Raw genomic sequence first — 18208 nt, forward strand, 5'->3', positions numbered from 1 at the left:
ATTAATTGCAGGGACCCTTGGATCTCTGCAGGGTGATTATTTGCAGGAACATCCCATGCCAACCACAGTCCCCCTCCCCCTCCCCGACTTTGGTCTGAAGCAGGAAAGGGGTCCTAAGAGGTCATCTCATGCAATCCCCTGCCTCTAAGACCACCCTCATCTCAGGGCCTATTCTGAATTTTAAGGATCCTCAGCCAGGAGAGACACCACCCCCAGCTTGGATCTCGCTGGGCTCCCATCTCCCCTACAGTCTGTATCTTCTTCTGAAGTCTAGCCACAATCCTCTTGCAACCCATGTTCATTTCAGGGTCCTTTCACACATGGGGGGCCCTAGAATTCACCCCACAAACAATCATTTTCTTCTGGATCCAGCAGTCCTCCGGCCGGGGACCAGGGGCTGGAGAAGCAAGGCAAGGAACTGGCGGGGTGGGGGGGAAAGACCCTTGGGGGATCTTAAACTCCCTGATCCTCAGCTGCCTCACTGCAGAGGGTTCAAAGGCCAGTTGTTAATCTCTTCATGAGCATCAGCATCGTCTGACACCAGAGTTAGGGGGGCTGGTAGGGAAAGATTAAAGAAGATTGGGGAGGAGTAGGGAGGAACACTAGGGGAAAGAGTAGGGACTGGGGGACGTTGAAGCAGAATCTCTAGGAGAATGATGGAACAGAGGGGGCAGGAGCTAAGGGGATGTATGGGGTGGCCAGCGGCAGGGAATGGAACTGGGGGCATTCCCAGAACCTGGGATATTACTACTCTCAGGACACGCAGCCCGCTCCAGTCTCTCTGGTTCATCTGATTCTCATTTCCAGAGCTCTGTGCCAGAAGTGGCATTATAGGATTTAAGTATGGAATGGGCCTTAGATCATCTAGTCAGAAGAGGAAACTGAGGCCCAGGAGAAGAATTAAAGGAACAGAGGAAACAAAAGATTCAGTCCTCCTTGCTTCTGCTCCACTAACTTGTTCCTTTCCACCTCACCTCTAAGAGGTGTTGCCTACCCCACCCATGGGTCCTTTCTCCGGAAACCTACACTTTGGGAAGATAATGGCTCCCCATATGCCATTTTTGTCTCCGCTAAGCTCTGGGAAGGTGAGCATTTAGCCAGTCCTCTCCAACCCACTCATTAGGATGATGAGCTCTCTGACCAGCTAATTGTTAGCTGGCTTGCCTTCCCTCTTCCCACCACAGCCTGGCTTCATGAGGGGATGGGCTCCGGCAGTCATCTGGAGCCCATATGTTCTTGCTGTCTAACCCGCATCCATCCTGCTGCAAGATATGAAATAGGGTCATTTGTCCTGATTCTGTAGAGTGGTCCAGGCCTTCTAGAACCACCCAGGGGGCAGGTATGGAACACTTTAGCCTAGATCGGGTTTATGGTTGGAAGGGGCTGCATGAACAGCTTCTTGTAGCCCTCCCTTTAGGAAAAGACTGTGCCCCAGAATTCTATTCTCTTCACCCAGGGGACTTCATGGAAATGGGAGGTGAGGGAGCATTTAGAGCTGGAGGGGACCTTAGACACCATCTAGTCCAGCCCTCTCATTTTACAGATGAGAAAACAGACTCAGAAAAATAAAGGGACCCAGAGAGGATGCCCTCTAGAGTTCAAACCTGCCTCAGACACTTCCTAGCTGTGTGACCTGGGGCAAATCTCACTGCCTGCCTCCCTTTCCTCCTCTATAAGATCGGGGGTTATTGTGAGTATTAAGTGCTTACTTAGCACAGTGCATGACCCTTCATTGGTACTATATACTTGTTAGCTTTTTTTACCCTTTACTTTCTGTCTTAGAATTTATATAAGTATTGGTTCCAAGGCAGAAGAATGGTAAAGACTAGGCAATTGGGATGAAATGACTTGCCCAGGGTCACACAGCTAGGATGTATCTGGGGTCAGATTTGAACCCAGGATCTCCCTGTCTCCAGACCTGGCTCTCTGTCCACTAAGCCACCTCGATGCCCTGTTAGCTAGCAGCAGCAGCAGCCACCAATTGAGTTGAGAAGAAAGGTTGGAGGCTATCACGATTGTTCCTCTCACATAAATCTATTGCTTTTGTTTCTGCTACCAAATTCATTTCCTTCCACTGAGTACTAGAGATTAAACATGAGAGAAGACACTGTTCCTGCCCAGTCTGGTAGCATCGAGAGGACCCACACCCAGAGAGGGCATAGATGGACCCAGCCATGAGGACAGGCTCTCCAATGGAACAAATCCATGCCTGGGGGATAATGGGCCCCAGAGAGAGGAACAGGGCTGAATGGGTGGGCTCAGACAGGCTTCCTGGAGGAGGAGGTGGGGCAGCATCGAGGAGAGAAGAGGGGGCTAGAGGTCCTAGGCAGACGGGAGGTCTGGGGCTGGGAGATTCCCTTGCCTCCTGCATCTTGGGTAAACACCTTGGAAAGATCCTCTTTAGTCCAGAGTCTATCCCTAGCCTTTGTCCCACCTAGGGGCAAATTCCAGCAACTGCAGGCAGAAGCCCAGGGCAGGCAGAATTGTCTGATTTGGGGGTGAAGGAGGATTGGGTTAGCCACCGAGGCTGATCTCTCCCACCTCTTCCAGGCACCAATTCCCAGGCAGATCAGTATCATTTTTGACTTGGGGGGGGGGGGGCATCCAAGGAGGCTAGTGAGCCAAGAGAACACAAAGCCGTCAGAGTCCTGGACTGCTCTGCTCTATCTCAGCTGGGCTGTGGAGGGTCTTTTGGAAAGAAGAATCTTAGCCACTTGGAATTCGTTTTCTCATTTGTGAAATGGAATTATATAGGTTCTTAAACACACACACACACACACACACACACACACACACACACACACACACACCCTTGCCTTCCATGTAGAATCAGTACTAAGTGACAGCTCCAAAGCAGAAGAGTGGTAAGAGATAGGCAATGGGGGTTAAGTGACTTGCCCAGGGTCACAGAGATAAGAAGTATCTGAAGGCAGATTTGAATCCAGGACCTGCCTGGCTCCCAACCCACTGAGCCACCCAGCTGCCACATATATGTTCTTTCTTTTTTTTTTAGTTTTATTTAAAATATTTTTCCATGGTTACAAAATTCATGCTCTTTCCCTCCTCTCTTCCCTCCCCACTCCCAGAGCCAGAGAGCAATTCCACTGGGTTATACATATGTCATTGTTCAAAACCTATTTCCATATTATTCACATTTGTAATAGAGTTCTTTTAAAGCCAAAACCCCAGTCACGTATCCATGGAATCATACCACGTATATGTTCTTAAGAATTCATCTCAATTCAGTAAGTGATGACTGGAAACCTTCTGTATGCCAGACACTATGTAAGCTTTGCACTAAATATTTTAACAAAAAACAAAAACAAAAACAACCCTAAAACCTTTCCTGTCCTCAAGGAATCTGAATTCAGCTGAGGGGAAAGAATTGGAGGAGGGGATGGAGGGAAAATATGCACATAGATAATTAATTACCAAATTATTCAATACAAATAAAATTAATTAAATACAAAATAAATGTAACATAATTTAGGGAAGGACAAGAATGTGCTGATAAAGAATTGGCACAGATTTTTTTTTGTATTTTTGTATTTTGTATTTAATGTAACAAATTTTATGTTTTATCTTAATTTTTTAAACTTATTTTTTAATTGTCTGACTCTTGGTGGCCCACATTCTTGGTGAAGATACTGGAGTGGTTTACCATGTCCTTCTCCAGGTCATTTTACAGATGAGGAAACTGAGGCAAACAGGGCAAAGTGACTGGCTCAGGATCACATGGCTACTCAGTGTCTGAGATTAGATTTGAATTCAAGAAGATGAGTTTCCTAGCTGGGAGGACAAATGAGAATATTTGCCCTGCAGCTTCTCTTGAGACACATCCTACTAGATTTTATCTATAGTGACATAAGCATCTATTATTCTAGTTGTGTTTCTCCATTTCTTCATATATGACATTCTATTTCCCATCTCTGGGCTTTTGCCTGGAATGTTCTTCCTTTCACATTTGCCCTTTGGAATCCCTAATCCCTTTCAAGGATCATCTTGGTCGCCTATAAGACCGTCTTCTTTATTCTCTCCAGTATCTTTGCCAAGAAAATCCCAAATGGAGTCTTGAAGAGTTGGGCACAATGGAAACAACCAAACAGCTAAGCAATAGGGAGCAACATTTGTGATGGGGGGTCTTGGCCACTCTGCCCCAAGGCCTGGCCTTATGGGGGTGCCCAGGCAGATAGCGATCTGACCCCATCTCTCGGCTGTTTCTCTGCCACTAAAGGGGTGGATGCCAGGGACCAGGTTATTTGGGAGTTCCCAGGAGGAACAGACACCTGGGCTGGAAAAAGCCAAACCAGGATTTCATGATGCCAATCCCTTTCAGACAAACAACCTCCCCCCTCCCCAAATCCTCAGTATTTATGCTATTAATTTGTATTTGTTAATATTATATATACTGTATGTAATAATAATTAGAAGTATTCCTGTGTGATTAGGGAAAGAAGCGATGATTCGAAGACATTCATGCTGGGTTTCTCCAAGGAAGTACCAGACACAATTCTGAAAGTGAAACTAGAGAAAGAAAAGAAAAAAGACTTAGATGAAGCCGTTGGGTGTCCCTCTTGGCGTCTTCCCTTCTCTAATACCCAAGGTTGAGGTCACAGCTGAAGAGAGGGTTCAGCTGTGGAAGACCCACTTGGGCCATCAGGCCCCCCCTCTGCTCTTCCTTCTGACAAGAGGAGCCTGTCTGTCCCTCTGCCCAGAGCCACCAGAGTCCACCCCCTACTAGTTCTGACCTCATCTTCTAGGAATTTGGGGGACCCTTGAGGCCAGAACTGGACAACAGGGCCTGGTGTTCTTGGCTCGAGTTAGGACCACCCACTGTCCATCCCTCCCCCCTCCCCACTCCTGTTCTCTTCCCCATTCACAGGAAGGAAAAGAAGAGGAAACATCTGAGATCAGCCCCCATTTTTCCCCTGATGCACATATATATATACACATAGACACAGACACATATACTCTCCACCCAGACCTCAGACGGAGTATATTGAGAATATTCAGGGGGGAGGAAGGAGGATCTGAGACCTTGATTGCCTCCCCTCATTAATGCCCATCACCTTTGCCCTTAAAAGAGCTATAAAAAAGTGAGGGGTATCTTCTATTCTTCATTCCTCTGGAGGATAGAGAATCTCCTTGTTTCGCTCACTCTCCCCAGAAAAATGACTTAGAATCCTTTTCTCTGGTTACACAGCCTTCCCTTCCCCATCCCTTTTCTCACCTTCAACCCCCTTTAATGCTCCAGCCCCCAAGACCCTGCTTGGGTGGCCAAGGAGCTGTGGAGGAGGAGGGATGGGGAGAAACAAGGGAAGACAGTGACAAACCCTGGAGCTTTGATTCTGTTGAAGGGAAGGGTGGCACTAAACCTCACAGCCATTGTGCTTTCTGGAACCTGGGTTTGGTTGTAAAATGTTTTCCACCTGAAGAGAAACAGTTTCAGAAAGGGAGAGGCAAAGAATCACAGAGGAAAAGAGATGGGAGATCTGGAAAGAGGATAGGATCATAAATTTAGAGCTGAAAAGGACCTCAGTGGCCATCTAGTACAAAATTCCCATTTTACAGATGAAGGAACTGAGGCCCAGAGAGATTCAGCTAGTAAGTATCTGAGGTAGGATTTGATGCTGAGTCTTCCTAGCTCCCAGCTGAGTTCCCTAACCACTGGACCATGACGCCTCTCAGATCATACCCAGGTATGTGAATTAATACACATTGATACAGAAATATAAAACCCCAAATGCTGCCAGAGAGCATCTTAAATCCCACCTTGATTGGGAGTAGCTTGGTGACTCATTGGATAGAGAACCAGGCTTGGAGGATTTGCAACCCCCATTGCCTAGCCCTTCCAGTTTTTCTGCCTTGGAACCAATACACAGTGTTGAATCTAAAATGGGAGATAAGGATTGTTTTTTAAATCCTTTCCTGATTCCCAACTTCTCCTTTCCCCAAACTTGATTTTTTTCCTTTTACTTCCAATCAATCCCAGTAAACCTTGTCCTGCCCAGGTAGCAAAAGGATATCTGATGGATGGGAAGACAGCATGGGATGTAAAGCTGGAAGGGACTTTACTCCAAGCCTCTTTTTCCAGAAGATTCTGGGACAAAGAAAGGTTCAGAGACTTGCTTACAGTCAGATAAACATATACATTTATAGTTATTTTATTTATTTTTATATTTATGATATAATTTTATTTTTATATATTATTACATTTTATTGATTATATACTTGTTATTATATTTGTTTTTCTTTTTAAGTTATTATATAATTTTATTATATATTTATATAGAACAATGTATATATATATATACTTTCTAGTTTATATATTTATATATAAGATCATCTGACCCCAAGACCAGGCACTTTTCCCACTCCCCAACAATCTCTCTCTGTTGGGCTCTTGGCTTTTCTCTGGCTCTCTCTTACTCCTCATCGCTTATCTTCTCTTTGCCTCAGCTCCTCTGGCCCCAACAGCAGCTAGCAAACTCAAGCCACCCCTTCCACTGGAATCCCAGGCTCTGTCCTGCTCCCCAACTTCCCCGAGAGCAGGCAGGGTTCAAATGGAAAGTAAGCGTTTTAGAGACTTGAGTTTGCAGCGGGGCCCTAAGGACAAGATGATTTCCAAGACGTCTTCAGCTTTGGGCATCTTATGAACATGAGAGTTGGGAAAGGAAGGCGAGTTTTACGGTTAATCTGGAAAGCTGGACGGTCAACCTACCCTCCTTTTCCAATCATTTCCTCACTCCTAAACTCTACGCTTGGGCGATCTACGCTAGACACTGCTGACACCTATCGGTTAAATTTGATCATTGCAGAGAGGAAAATAAGTGGAAGGGATGAAGGGAATGAATTGATTGACCATAGGATTTGGAGGCAAAAAAGATCTGCCTCACAGATCTTCTGTTCCAAGTCCACGTCACAGATGAGCAAATAACGACCCAGAGATGAGGATGGATAAACCTGTCCAAAGTTACATGGGGTAGCAGATCCCCAATAGAGGTGAGATTTGAACCTAAGTCTTATGGATACATATTTAATGTTCTTTCCACAACCCTGCCTTGTCTCGCTTCCCTAACCTATTGGGAGTAGCCCAAGGCTCTGTGCCAAGATTTACCATTCTTCTAGTCTACCTCCATGGAATTCAGATTTGTTCCATTCCAACCCCCTCTACCAAATACTGAGACTTTCCTGGCTCAAAGTCCCCAGAAAGTGAATTATGGCTTTACATACTTTATTTGGGGGAATAGCTAGGTGGCTCAGTGAATTGAGAGCCAGACCTAGAGATGGGAGGTTCTGGGTTCAAATCTAGCCTCAGATACTTCCTAGCTGTGTGACCCTGGGCAAGTCTCTTAACTCCACTTGCCTAGCCCTTACTACTCTTCTGCCTTAGGACCAATACACATTACTGGTAGGGTTTTAAAGGTAAGGGTTTTTTAATATACATAAATATACAGGATAGAATGTATTTGGGTGAAAGTTAAAAAGGGAGAACAGAAGCGATGTAGTCACTGGAGTTTGTACTACAGACCATCTGAGCAGAAAGGAGTAATAGATGAAGAATTCAAGAAACAGACTATATGCTTATCACAGCAGTATGGAATAGTAGGGGGGCCAGGGATTTCAAATTCCAGCCTTTTTCTAGAGCTTTCTCTTTCTGCCAAAAGCATGTCAGTTAATAACATTGTGACCTTTCTTGTCTTTTAAAACTTGTCTTTAAAACTCTAAGATTTTAAAGGAACCAGCAAAGGGAAATAGAATTCTGGATCTGAGAAACTGGTTGCTGGGGTAGAAATGATGGGGTCTAAAAAGGAAATGACCACTCCATCCACAAGTTTGTGGCAGAGGAGAGGAAATCAGAGCATAGTTTTACATGAACCCTAAACTTAGAGGAAGCACATTTTAAAGGATTTGGAGAAAAGATAGATAGGATCCCATAGACTAAAATGTTTAAGAGGAAATCATTCTCAGAGGGTTGGAAGACATTTAAGAATGAAGATGTTCTGTAGACACAAATGGAAGCAATCCTGATGAGGAAGAAAATGGGATTTTTCTGAAGAGACTGATGTAAATGTGCAAGGAACTCACTAACCAACTGAGATTTTAGGGGGGAAATGTACAGAAGGTGAAAATGAAATTTAGCAATAGAGGGTGAATATAAAAGCATGAAATCCTGTAAAAATGAATACTAAGCTCAGAATGAACTGAGGCAGTCAAGAGAAGTTTCAGCCAACAAAAGTGTTTTTAGTCTTACTAGGAGAAAAAAGAAGATCAAAGAAGGGATAGGACCTTTGCTTGATGTGGATGGGACAATAACCAACAGCAGAGCAAAGGCAAAGTTGCTCAGTTCTTGCTCTACTTTGTTTCTCTGCAAAAGAGAATGATCTGGAAATAGAATAAAAATCACTAACAAAAAGTTAGTTAATACCCAAGCTAAATAAGGAAATAGTAAGAAAGCACCTGTTGATCCTTAACGAACAATATCTTTAGGTTCTGAAAGAAGTAACTGATATTATCCCTGAACCAGTCAAAGATATTGGATATGGAAAATGAGAGTCCCAATTTTCAAAAAAGAAAGAAAAAGAGTCTATAAATTATAGGGTAGTAAGCTTGAAACCAATTCCTGGGGAAATTCTAGAACAAATCATTAAAGAGAAGTTTGGGAAATATTTAGAAAGGGAAAGAGTGATTTTTAAAAGCCAGCAACAGCTTCTTCAAGAACCAGGCATGCCAACCTAACCCCATTTCTTTTTTGGACAGGATTACTAAACTGATAGGTGAAGGGAATTCTATAAATAAATAAATTCTATAAATATAGTTACCTAAATTCTGGCAAAGCATAAAACATTTCATATTATTTTTTTAGGAAAGGATAGATATGGATAAAAATAATATAGTCAAATGGAATTTAGAATGATTGCTGAGCTAAACTCAAAGTAGTCATTAATGTCCAATGTCAGCCCAGCAAGGGGTATCCAGAGAAGGAACCCAGAGATCTATGCTTAGCAGCAGAATGTTCAACATTTTTATCAGTAACTTAGGTAAAGACCTAGATCTCATCAAAGTTCTTGATCAGACAAAGCTGTGAAGGGTCCTTAACACAATAGATGACAAAGTCAAGAACCAAAAGGATTTTGATGGACTAGACTGTAGGTTAAATAGAATGCTGGGTCTAGAGTCAGGGAGACCTAAGTTTAAATCTAGCCTCCAATATTTCCTAGCTGTGAGACTCTGGGTAAGTCACTTAATCCTGTTTGCCTCAGCTTCCTCACCTGTAAAATGAGCTGGAGAATGAAACGGCAAACCACTCTAGTACTGTTGCCAAAAAAACCCCAAATGAAGTCATGAAGAGTCAGGCGCAACAGAAAAGACTGAACAACAGCAAAAAGATGAAATTCAATATGGATCATAAATATAAATGTAAGTATTTCTTAGGTTCAAAAAATCATAAGTATGAGATGTTGGAAATATGGATTGAATGTAATTGTTCTGAAAAAAATCTGTGGAGCTTAGAGTATTTCAAGCTCATTATGAGTTATCAGTAGGATATGGCAGCCAAAAAAGCAAATCTGATCTTGGGCTTTACTAAGAGAGTATGGGAGCTTGCATGGCTCAGTGGATTGAAAGCCAGGTCCTGGGTTCAAATATGACCTAGCTGTGTGATCCTAGGCAAGTCATTCCTCCTCCTTTGTCTAGCCCTTACCAATATATAGTACTGATTCCTAGACAGAAGATAAGGGTTTAAAAAAAGAGGGTATAGGAATAAAAAGGTTCCACTGTCCTTTACCCTTTGTCAGATTTCATCTGGAAGATTTTGTTGTTCTGGGTACCACAGTTTTTGAAGGATATCAATAAGTTAGTGTCCAGAGACGGGAAGCCATCATAGCATAGGGCCTTGTGTCCATGACATCTAAAAATCAGTTCAAGAAACTACTGGGCATATTTAGACTGGAGAAGAGACTAAGGAGAGAACATGATAGCTGCATTCAAATATCTGAGAGTCTGTGATATAGGAGAAAAATTAGTCTTCTGTTTGACACCAGAGGGCCATACAAGAACCAATAGTGGAAGTTACAAAGAGACCAAATGAGGCCTGCTGTCAGGAAAAACTTCCAAAAATGAATGAACAGCTAGGGGGTGCAAGTAGACAGAATACCATGGGCTGAAGTGGGGAAGACACATCTTCCTGGATTCAAATCTAGCCTCAGATATTTATGAGCTGTGTGACCCTGGGCAAGTCACTTAACCCTGCTTGGCCTCAGTTTCCTCATCAGTAAAATGAGCTGGGGAAGGAAATGGCAAACCACTAGAGTATCTTTGCCAAGAAAATCCCAAATGGAGTCACCTAGAGTCGGAAAAAAGACTGGACAACAAATCTCCAGGACCTATCACTGTGCCTGGCACATAGTAGGCGTTTAAAAATACTAGTTTAAATGCACTGAATTGGAGGGAGGGAGGGAAGGAGGACGGGAAGTCAAAACTCTGTAAGCCTTTTTTTGTTAACCAGATCGTCAAAATGATCAATGTCCCGGTGTGGAAAGTCTCCTGCACAGAGGCCAGTTAACCGCTTGTCTGTAATTTATATTTTTATAGGAATCGTAGGGCACAGAGACGTGGAGCCACCATCCCAGGCTCACACTAGGAAACTTTGTAGTTCGGATTTGAACCCGGGTCTTCTAGATTGCCCAGCAGTCATAAAATTTTCTCCCTCCCCCTCGGGGATCTCGGACCAGCCCATAACCATTGTATTGACTCCGCCCCCTTTTCCTGGGCCTGCTGCAGAAAGTGGAGGGAGGTGCTAGCCCTACCTCCTTCCCCCCCCCCCCCCCCAATACACGGAAGCTGGTAGACAGAGTCTACTAGCCCAGGATGCCGCGCTCCTGGGTCGCTAGCCTTCCCAACTTCTTGCCCAGGCTGCTTCTTAGCATCTTGGCAGGTCTCCAACAGGTGAGGATTTGGAGGGAGAAGGATAAGGGGGAGATAAGGGGTGCCGTTGTTCAAGCGGCGGGGGGCGGGTCAAACACCGGGGATCCGACCCTTACTTTCAGCTACCAGGTAAGAGTGTTGGAAGCTATTGAGAATGGAGTAGGTGTGTGTTTTACCAAGGGAAGAGAAGCAGGAATTTAGAGGTGAGGGTAAATGGCACTCCCCTCCTCCTTCCCTTCTCCATCCGAGTGCCCCGAGGTCTCAGAGGGGGTTTTGACCCCAATATTCCGCTGGCCTTACTCTTTCTAGATTTTCTTCTTCATATCCATGCCGAAGACCTAGGGGGTAACTGAGGACGTTGGACCGGGATCCTCCGAGACTACTCCCCTTGTACCGTGTGACCTTGGAGAAGTCTCGGCGCTTCTCTGTACATTTGTTTCTCCACTTGATCTAGTGGAAAAGTTAAGCCTAGACCTATTCCAGAGGTTAAAATAGGATTCGAACTCATTTTACCCTTCCCCACCCCCACCTTGTCTAGTCTCCCACACTACGGTTTGGGGATTTGGGTGGTGTCTTTGATTGAGGATTGTGAAGCCCTGGGGCAACTTGGAGAATTCCAAATCCCTCGGACCTTCATTTGCAATCGGGGAAAACCTTGGAAGCCAAAGAGATATCGGAATGAATAAAGTGCCTTGAGGTCCGGAAACCGGGGTCCTTTTTCTGATCCCCAAATGGGAATTCATTCATCCTGCCACCTTTAGTCATGTTAATTACTGGGGGGGGGGGCTCTAGAGATCTGAGACTTGGTGGGAGTCTTTTCCACCCCCCACCTTTTTGCCGGACTTGTGGGGTTCTGTCCCTAGTTCCGTGGCTTACTGTTTCTGGGGACTTTGGGATTTGGAGAGATGTTGGCTTTTTCTACGTCCCTGGATCCCACCTTAGTGATTCACTCAGTCCCCGGCTCCCCTTTCCCAGAGGCTATGTGTTCAAATTCTGTAGCATTGCTTTAAGGCTTTTAACTGGAGAGAAACATCTCCCCAGTTATTTTCTTTTATATCTTCTGCGTTATTGGCCATGTAAGTCAGATCGCTGTAATTATTAGTTGGACTTTTTTATTTAACCAGGTAAACTGTGGCTATGGGACCCAACCCCTGAGGCAAGATGGAGCTTTGTCTCCCGATTATGCCCTGGTGTTCCCAGAACTCCCCTGGGCTGGTGGGAAGATGCTGCCGATTAGAAATGAAGTAGGACCATGGGGGGGGGGGGTAGGGAAGGGAAGCTGAAGATTGGGGCAGCCATTTCTCCCAAGGAGCTCTAGTTCCATGAGGGGGATGCTGTGGATCCCAATTTACACTTTTAATGAGTCTTATTGTGCCATTCTCCCACTAGCATAGAATATCCTAAGTAGGGGAGGAGGGTTCATTCTTTGTAACCCCAGCACCTTCATAAATATTTGTTGCCCTGGTAAATGTGTGCCTTAAGAAATATATGTTGGGGGGTGGCTCAGTAGCTCAGTGGATTGAGAGCCAGGCCTAGAAACTGGAGATCCTGGGTTCAAATTTGGTCTCAGACACTTTCTAGCTGGGTGACCCTGACCAAGTCACTTAACCCCCCCTTTGCCTAGCCCTTACCTCTCTTCTGGCTTGGAACCAATACACAGTATTGGTTCTAAGGTGGAAAGTAAGGGTTTAAGTTTAAAAAATAAAATAAATATTGATGCGTAACCTCTTTATACCCTCCACTCCTAATGCCTCTTAACCCTGGTTTCTTTTCTCCCTAGGTATCTGGTGGATGTCAAGTGTTGTAAGTATGGACATCTGGATGCTTCTTTTTTCCTTCTCCTCTAGAGAAGAAGGGGAAGACTATGAGAGTTTGGAGTTTCCAGGCAAAAAGGCCCAATTGGACTTCTCTTTTACCCCTTTCATAGATTGGTCTTTTACCACAAGTTCCCAGAACTGTGATTACAATGGGAAAACCAATTGATTTGGAATTGGGGACAGCTAAGTGGGGAAATGGGAGGTCTTGGTTTCAAATCTTGATTCAGACACTTCCTAGCTGTGTGACCCTGGGCAAGTCACTTAACCCAACTTGCCTAGCCATTACCATTCTTCTGCCTTGGAACTGATACTTAGTTTGGATTCTAAGACAGCGGATAAGGGTTTAAAATAATAATAATAATAATAAGACTGTACCCCTGCCTGCCTTCGCCTGCCACCTACATCCTTCCCCTTGAAAAAAAAAATCCTTCCTGAGATCTATTTGGCTTAGCTTTCTCTTCTGTGGAATTTGTAGAAAACAAACTGAGTGATAACATCACCACCTCCTTTGGTGCTGAAAGCATTATTCCACTGGATGATGCTGGGTAAAATGACTCTCCCAAGGTCATATACCCTTTCTAAGCCACTTATACTATACCAAAATAAATTAGAATATATGTTTCAGGGACCCCCAGTGGAAGAATGGAATAGAAGGGCTGGAGCAGATCTTAAGCACTTTAACACCCTCCAGATTGCATACATTCTCCAAACCCAGGGATTCTCTTTCAGGGGGAGTTAATTAGTCGTGTTCATTGCTGTTTAGTAGGACCAATGGGCCTAATATATGTATATAAGCTTTTACTTTTATACATAACGGTCTCCATTTATAAAATAGATTTGCTTCTGTTAATTATCTCATCACCATGTGAGGTGGGCAGGGTGGAAATTGTTATCCCCATTTTAGAGATAAAGAAGCTGAGTCTCATAGAAAAAATAAACTACCCAGGACCATATAATTAGTAAGTGGCAGAGTCGTGATTTGGGCGGTGAGGTGGCACAGTGGATAGAGCACTGAACCTGGGAAGAACTGAATTCAAATCTGGCCTCAGATACTCACTAGCTATGTGATCCTGGGCAAGTCACTTTACCACATTGGCCTCAATTTCCTCATATGTAAAATGAGCAGGAGAAGGAAATGTCTAACCATTCTAGTATCCTTGCCAAGAAAACCCCAGATGGGGTCATGAAGAGTCAGACATGAGTGAAAACAACTGAACAACAGAGTAATGATTAGATCCTGGTTCTTTTGGTCTTTCTCCTCATCCCCCAGGCAGACCCCTTTCTAATATTCCGTAAGACAGAACAGAAATGGTTTGCTCTAACCAGAGAGACAGACAGACAGACAGACAGACAGATAAAGATAGACAGAGAGAAGGAGGGAGGGAGAGACAGACAGAGTGATGGAGGGAGAGACAGAGAGAGAGAGACTTGCCCAGCAAGACATTGCTTACTGTTTCATGGGAAAGGGGGCCCCACTCAGATCTGGGATCTTTTTTGACCAAAAGGGATCACCTTTCCCTCTCTCCTGTGCTAGCTTATGCCCCGAAGGGTTTGAGTGCTGTGGTGAAAGCTGCTGTGTGAAGACAGAACATTTCTCTGGCCCCATGAGGTGAGAAGCATGGGAGGCATTTTATGGCCATGCCCAAAGGTATCTTGTCCCTGGCCTCCTGAGAGAGATGGATGGGCCCTGCTGGTAACACAGGGAGGTACCCTTAGGGGCTGTAGAAAGGGGAAGGGAGGGGAATTTGCAAGGAGGATCATGATGTCAATCTTCCTGCTCCCCCAGGACATTTGTCATCAGCTTCCTGGTCATCATACCTCTCCTCTGCATCTGTGGCCTGTCCAAGCGTTTGTGCCGAGCTTGTGTGGTCTCGGAGTCGGAGCCCTCCTCGTCTCAGCGAGAGGTGCCCATAGCAGTGTCCTTCAGTAACCATTCGAGGCCCTCTGACATTCCAGCACCTGCCCCCTTTGGACTCCCACCCCCCTACAGCGAGGTGAGTCCTTGATTCCCACTCGTGTCCATTCTTTGCATAAGGCATGGGAGAGGCAACAAGGGTTGACTGGGTCTTGTTTTTCTTCTCCACAAGATTAGATGGATAGTCTAAATAATTTCTAGAGGGAGGGATACAAGAAGAATCAAGTAACCATGGAAAACAATTTAAATAAATTAAAATACTAATAATATATGTTAACCCAGGAGAATTGTCAACCTTGGGAGGAGGGAGGGAGACAAGAATCATGTAACCCTGAAAAAATAATATTAAAATGAAGTAAAATTTAAGTATTAAAATAATAATAGCATACATATAACCCAGTAGAATTGCAGCTTCAGAAAAGGGGAGGGAGATGAGAAGAATCATGTAACCCTGGAAAAATATTTTTAAAATAAAATTTTAAGTTTAGATAATTTCTGGGGACAGCTGGGTGGTGCTGTTGATAATGGATTGGATTTAGATTCATAAAAACCTGAGTTCAAGTACAACTGGACTGTGCAAGTCACTTTACCTCTGTTTGTCTCCATTTTCTCATCTGTAAAATGGGGGTGACACTTCACAGGGTTGGTGGGAGGGTCATATGAGATACTTGTAAAGTGCTTTGTAAACTTCTTTTTTAAGTACTAGCTATTACTATTCTAAAATGCTTTCCACTGCAGTCTATGATCCTATGCTCTGCCTCTCTATACCTTCAGGGGTTTCCCAGCCTGGGTTGTGTACACAAAACTTGTCACAAGGTTATGGTGAATATTTGGCAAGTAACTATATATCCTACTGAAACTATTCCACAAGTTCCAAAGTGGTTTTTAGTTGACAGTTCCAAAATGCCTTGTGTGTATGTGTACAGTAAACTCTATAGAATCAGGAATGACTAGATGGCTCAGTGGATAGAGAGCACCGGGCCTGGAGATAGGAGGACTTGGATTCAAATCTAGCTCTAGACACTCACTAGCTATGTCACCCTGGGTAGGTCACTTGCCTAATCTCTTGGCACTCTTCTTTAGAACTTAGAACCAAGAAGAACTTAGAATTAATTCTAAGACAGAATGCAAGGGTTAAAAAAAAGAGAGAAGAGAGAGAGAGAACTATAGAGTTTATTTTCTTTCATGTGAAAAAGGGGATATGGGTAGATTCACTGCAAAGGACAACAGGGACGGACCATAAAAGGTTGGGAACCCTTGTCACCGGCGCCCATAAATCATGTCCCTTCTAGATCATTCTCTCCCACACCCAACAAGCACCCTCTTAGGTAGTGGAAAGCACACTGAATTTTAGGATTCAGAAGACCATGGTTTGAAACCTGTTCTTGCTTCTTGGGGAAATTTACTTTTTCTTATCTCTGAAATGAGAGATTTGATTCTAGATAGATCATCTCGGCCTTAGAGAGGTAAGGCCCCTTCCAACTCTCCATGGCCTCGGGTGCCATCTTCCTTGTCCTTATTTCAGATGAGAAGGAGGCAGGGGTGAGCTCCTGCTACTTCCCCTGGCTCCAGACTCTAGGAGTCAATATGGGGAAGGGGCAGGGAGAGTAGAAGGCCCTGACTGGACAGAAAACCCTGTGCTCTCCTCCCCACAGGTCATTCAGAAGCCAGTCCCGTGTCCACCACCTCCCAGGGAGCCGCCTCCACCCTACAGCCCCACACCTATTGTGACCACTCAGAGTACCCACGGAGGGATCGTCAACCCGGCCTTCTAAAGCCCTGGGGACGCCCTAGGAGCTGACCCTTAATTTATTTCCCGTCCTTGCCTTTGCCTATTCGAGCATGTCCTCACTCCTAGGGGCTCTGGGCCTTCCTTGGGCTAGGAATCCTCTCCTCCTCAAGCTTTACCGATGGAGGGAGAGAGGCAGATTTCGGCTCGTGTTCAGAAAGATGGCTCTCTTTGACACTTGATACACCTGAGAAGAGGCTGGATGATTGCCTGTCCCTGAATGCCGAAAGGAAGATTCTGCAGGTGGGAAGAGATCCTTCCTCCCTTTTCCCCAACTTCAGGAGGAGTGGGCTGAGATCCTGGCCGTAATCTCTTGGGGTTTTTTGTGTGTGCTTGGAGGTTGGGTGGGAGGCTCTAAGTAAGTCTAAGCAGAGACGTCCTCTGGCAGAAAGAAGACATGCCTCGCCTGCTGTTCTACAATGGCTGGAGTTCCACCATTAGAGAGCCATTCCCTTGGTTAAAGCCTTGCCTCCTACCTATGGGTTTTCCTGGGCAGAATTACTCTTTAATGTAAAGTAAATTGCATACTATAAAGGAATTCAAAAGACTTTTGACCCTGGGCAGCTGGGGAAGAGAAAAGGGTTGGGGGAAGAGGAAAGGGGCAGGCATGTCAAGGAGCAGTAAATAATCAGCAGGGTTCATACCGGTTCATTTCTGTTTCTTCTTGCCGCTGGAGATCGGGGTGTGGGTGGCATGACCCGGAGCTAGAGCAGGACAGGGAACTCCCTGCTGCCCAAGTAAGCCGAGAGGACCTAGCGGCAGAGTACAATGACCTTCTCTGACTCAAATTATCTCAGCATCCCTTCCCCACCCAGTAGATGTCCTAGATTTCCAGGGTAGGGGGTGGGGGGAATGACGAATTGGATTGAGAGAGGGAAACAGGTTGGGAGGAGGAGGAGAGGGAAGAAGCCCCGGACTGGAGGGGGGCAGCTTTCACAGTGGAAAAAGGGAGGGAAGAGAAAATGGACCCACTGGAAAGGGAGATCTTGACCTGACACACCCAGCAAACGTTTGAATTCTTTTACACTGGGTTGGGTAGGGAGATTGCCTTCCATTTCTGTCACCAACCTCAGACCTAGTTGTTTCTGCCCCTGAGACTCTCAAACCTTGGCCCCAAGCCACCCATCTGATTGGCAGAGCTCACCCCAAAAAGAGAAGTTAAGCCATTAGAGCAGAGGTTCCCAAAGTGTGGTTCAGGGACCCCTTAGGATTTTTCACCCCCTTTCTAGAGAATTATAAGATCAAGACTATTTTCATAACACTTAAGATAATTTAAATTGTAATATAGCAAATAGTGATGAATTTAGGAGGGGGGACTTCATTCCTTTTATTTAAGAGTATAAAAGGGGGTAGGTACATCTAGCTGGCTCTGGGTTGAGAGCCAGACCAAGAAATAGGAATCTGGCCTCAGACACTAACTGTGTAACCCAAAGCTTAACCCCCTTTTACCCCTTTACCCTTTACCACCCTTCTGCCTTGGAACAAATACACATGATTGATTCTAAAACAGAAGGTTTAAAAAAGAAAGAAAGAAAGATTTTAAGAGTCCTAAGACCAACAGGTTTAAAAAATCCCTACTTTGGAGGAAAGAGCATAGTCAAGGGAGTGGGGAGGGAAAAGACATTTTTCCTTTATTGAACATTAATGTCCAGAAGTGCCAAGCCCTGGAAAATTGGAGGCACATTACCATACCCTGGCCCAGGTGTGGACAGAAAAGAGCCTAGTCCCCAGCTGCTGCATGACTGGCATCTGAATTTGGGG

General features: G+C 44.8%; 1 protein-coding gene across 1 annotated transcript; it reads left to right on the forward strand.

The window, feature by feature from the left end:
- The first annotated feature begins 10842 nt into the window (after nucleotides 1–10842).
- LOC130457235 (transmembrane protein 92-like) lies at nucleotides 10843–17086 on the forward strand. The gene is made up of 5 exons (XM_056816909.1): nucleotides 10843–10947; nucleotides 12707–12729; nucleotides 14278–14352; nucleotides 14530–14737; nucleotides 16314–17086. The coding sequence occupies exons 1-5, from the start codon at nucleotides 10870–10872 to the stop codon at nucleotides 16431–16433; spliced, it is 504 nt and encodes a 167-aa protein (XP_056672887.1). The 5' UTR covers nucleotides 10843–10869; the 3' UTR covers nucleotides 16434–17086.
- Nucleotides 17087–18208: the final 1122 nt, after the last annotated feature.

Source organism: Monodelphis domestica, chromosome 2 (genome assembly GCF_027887165.1).
Source record: "Monodelphis domestica isolate mMonDom1 chromosome 2, mMonDom1.pri, whole genome shotgun sequence".
NCBI lineage: Eukaryota > Metazoa > Chordata > Mammalia > Didelphimorphia > Didelphidae > Monodelphis > Monodelphis domestica.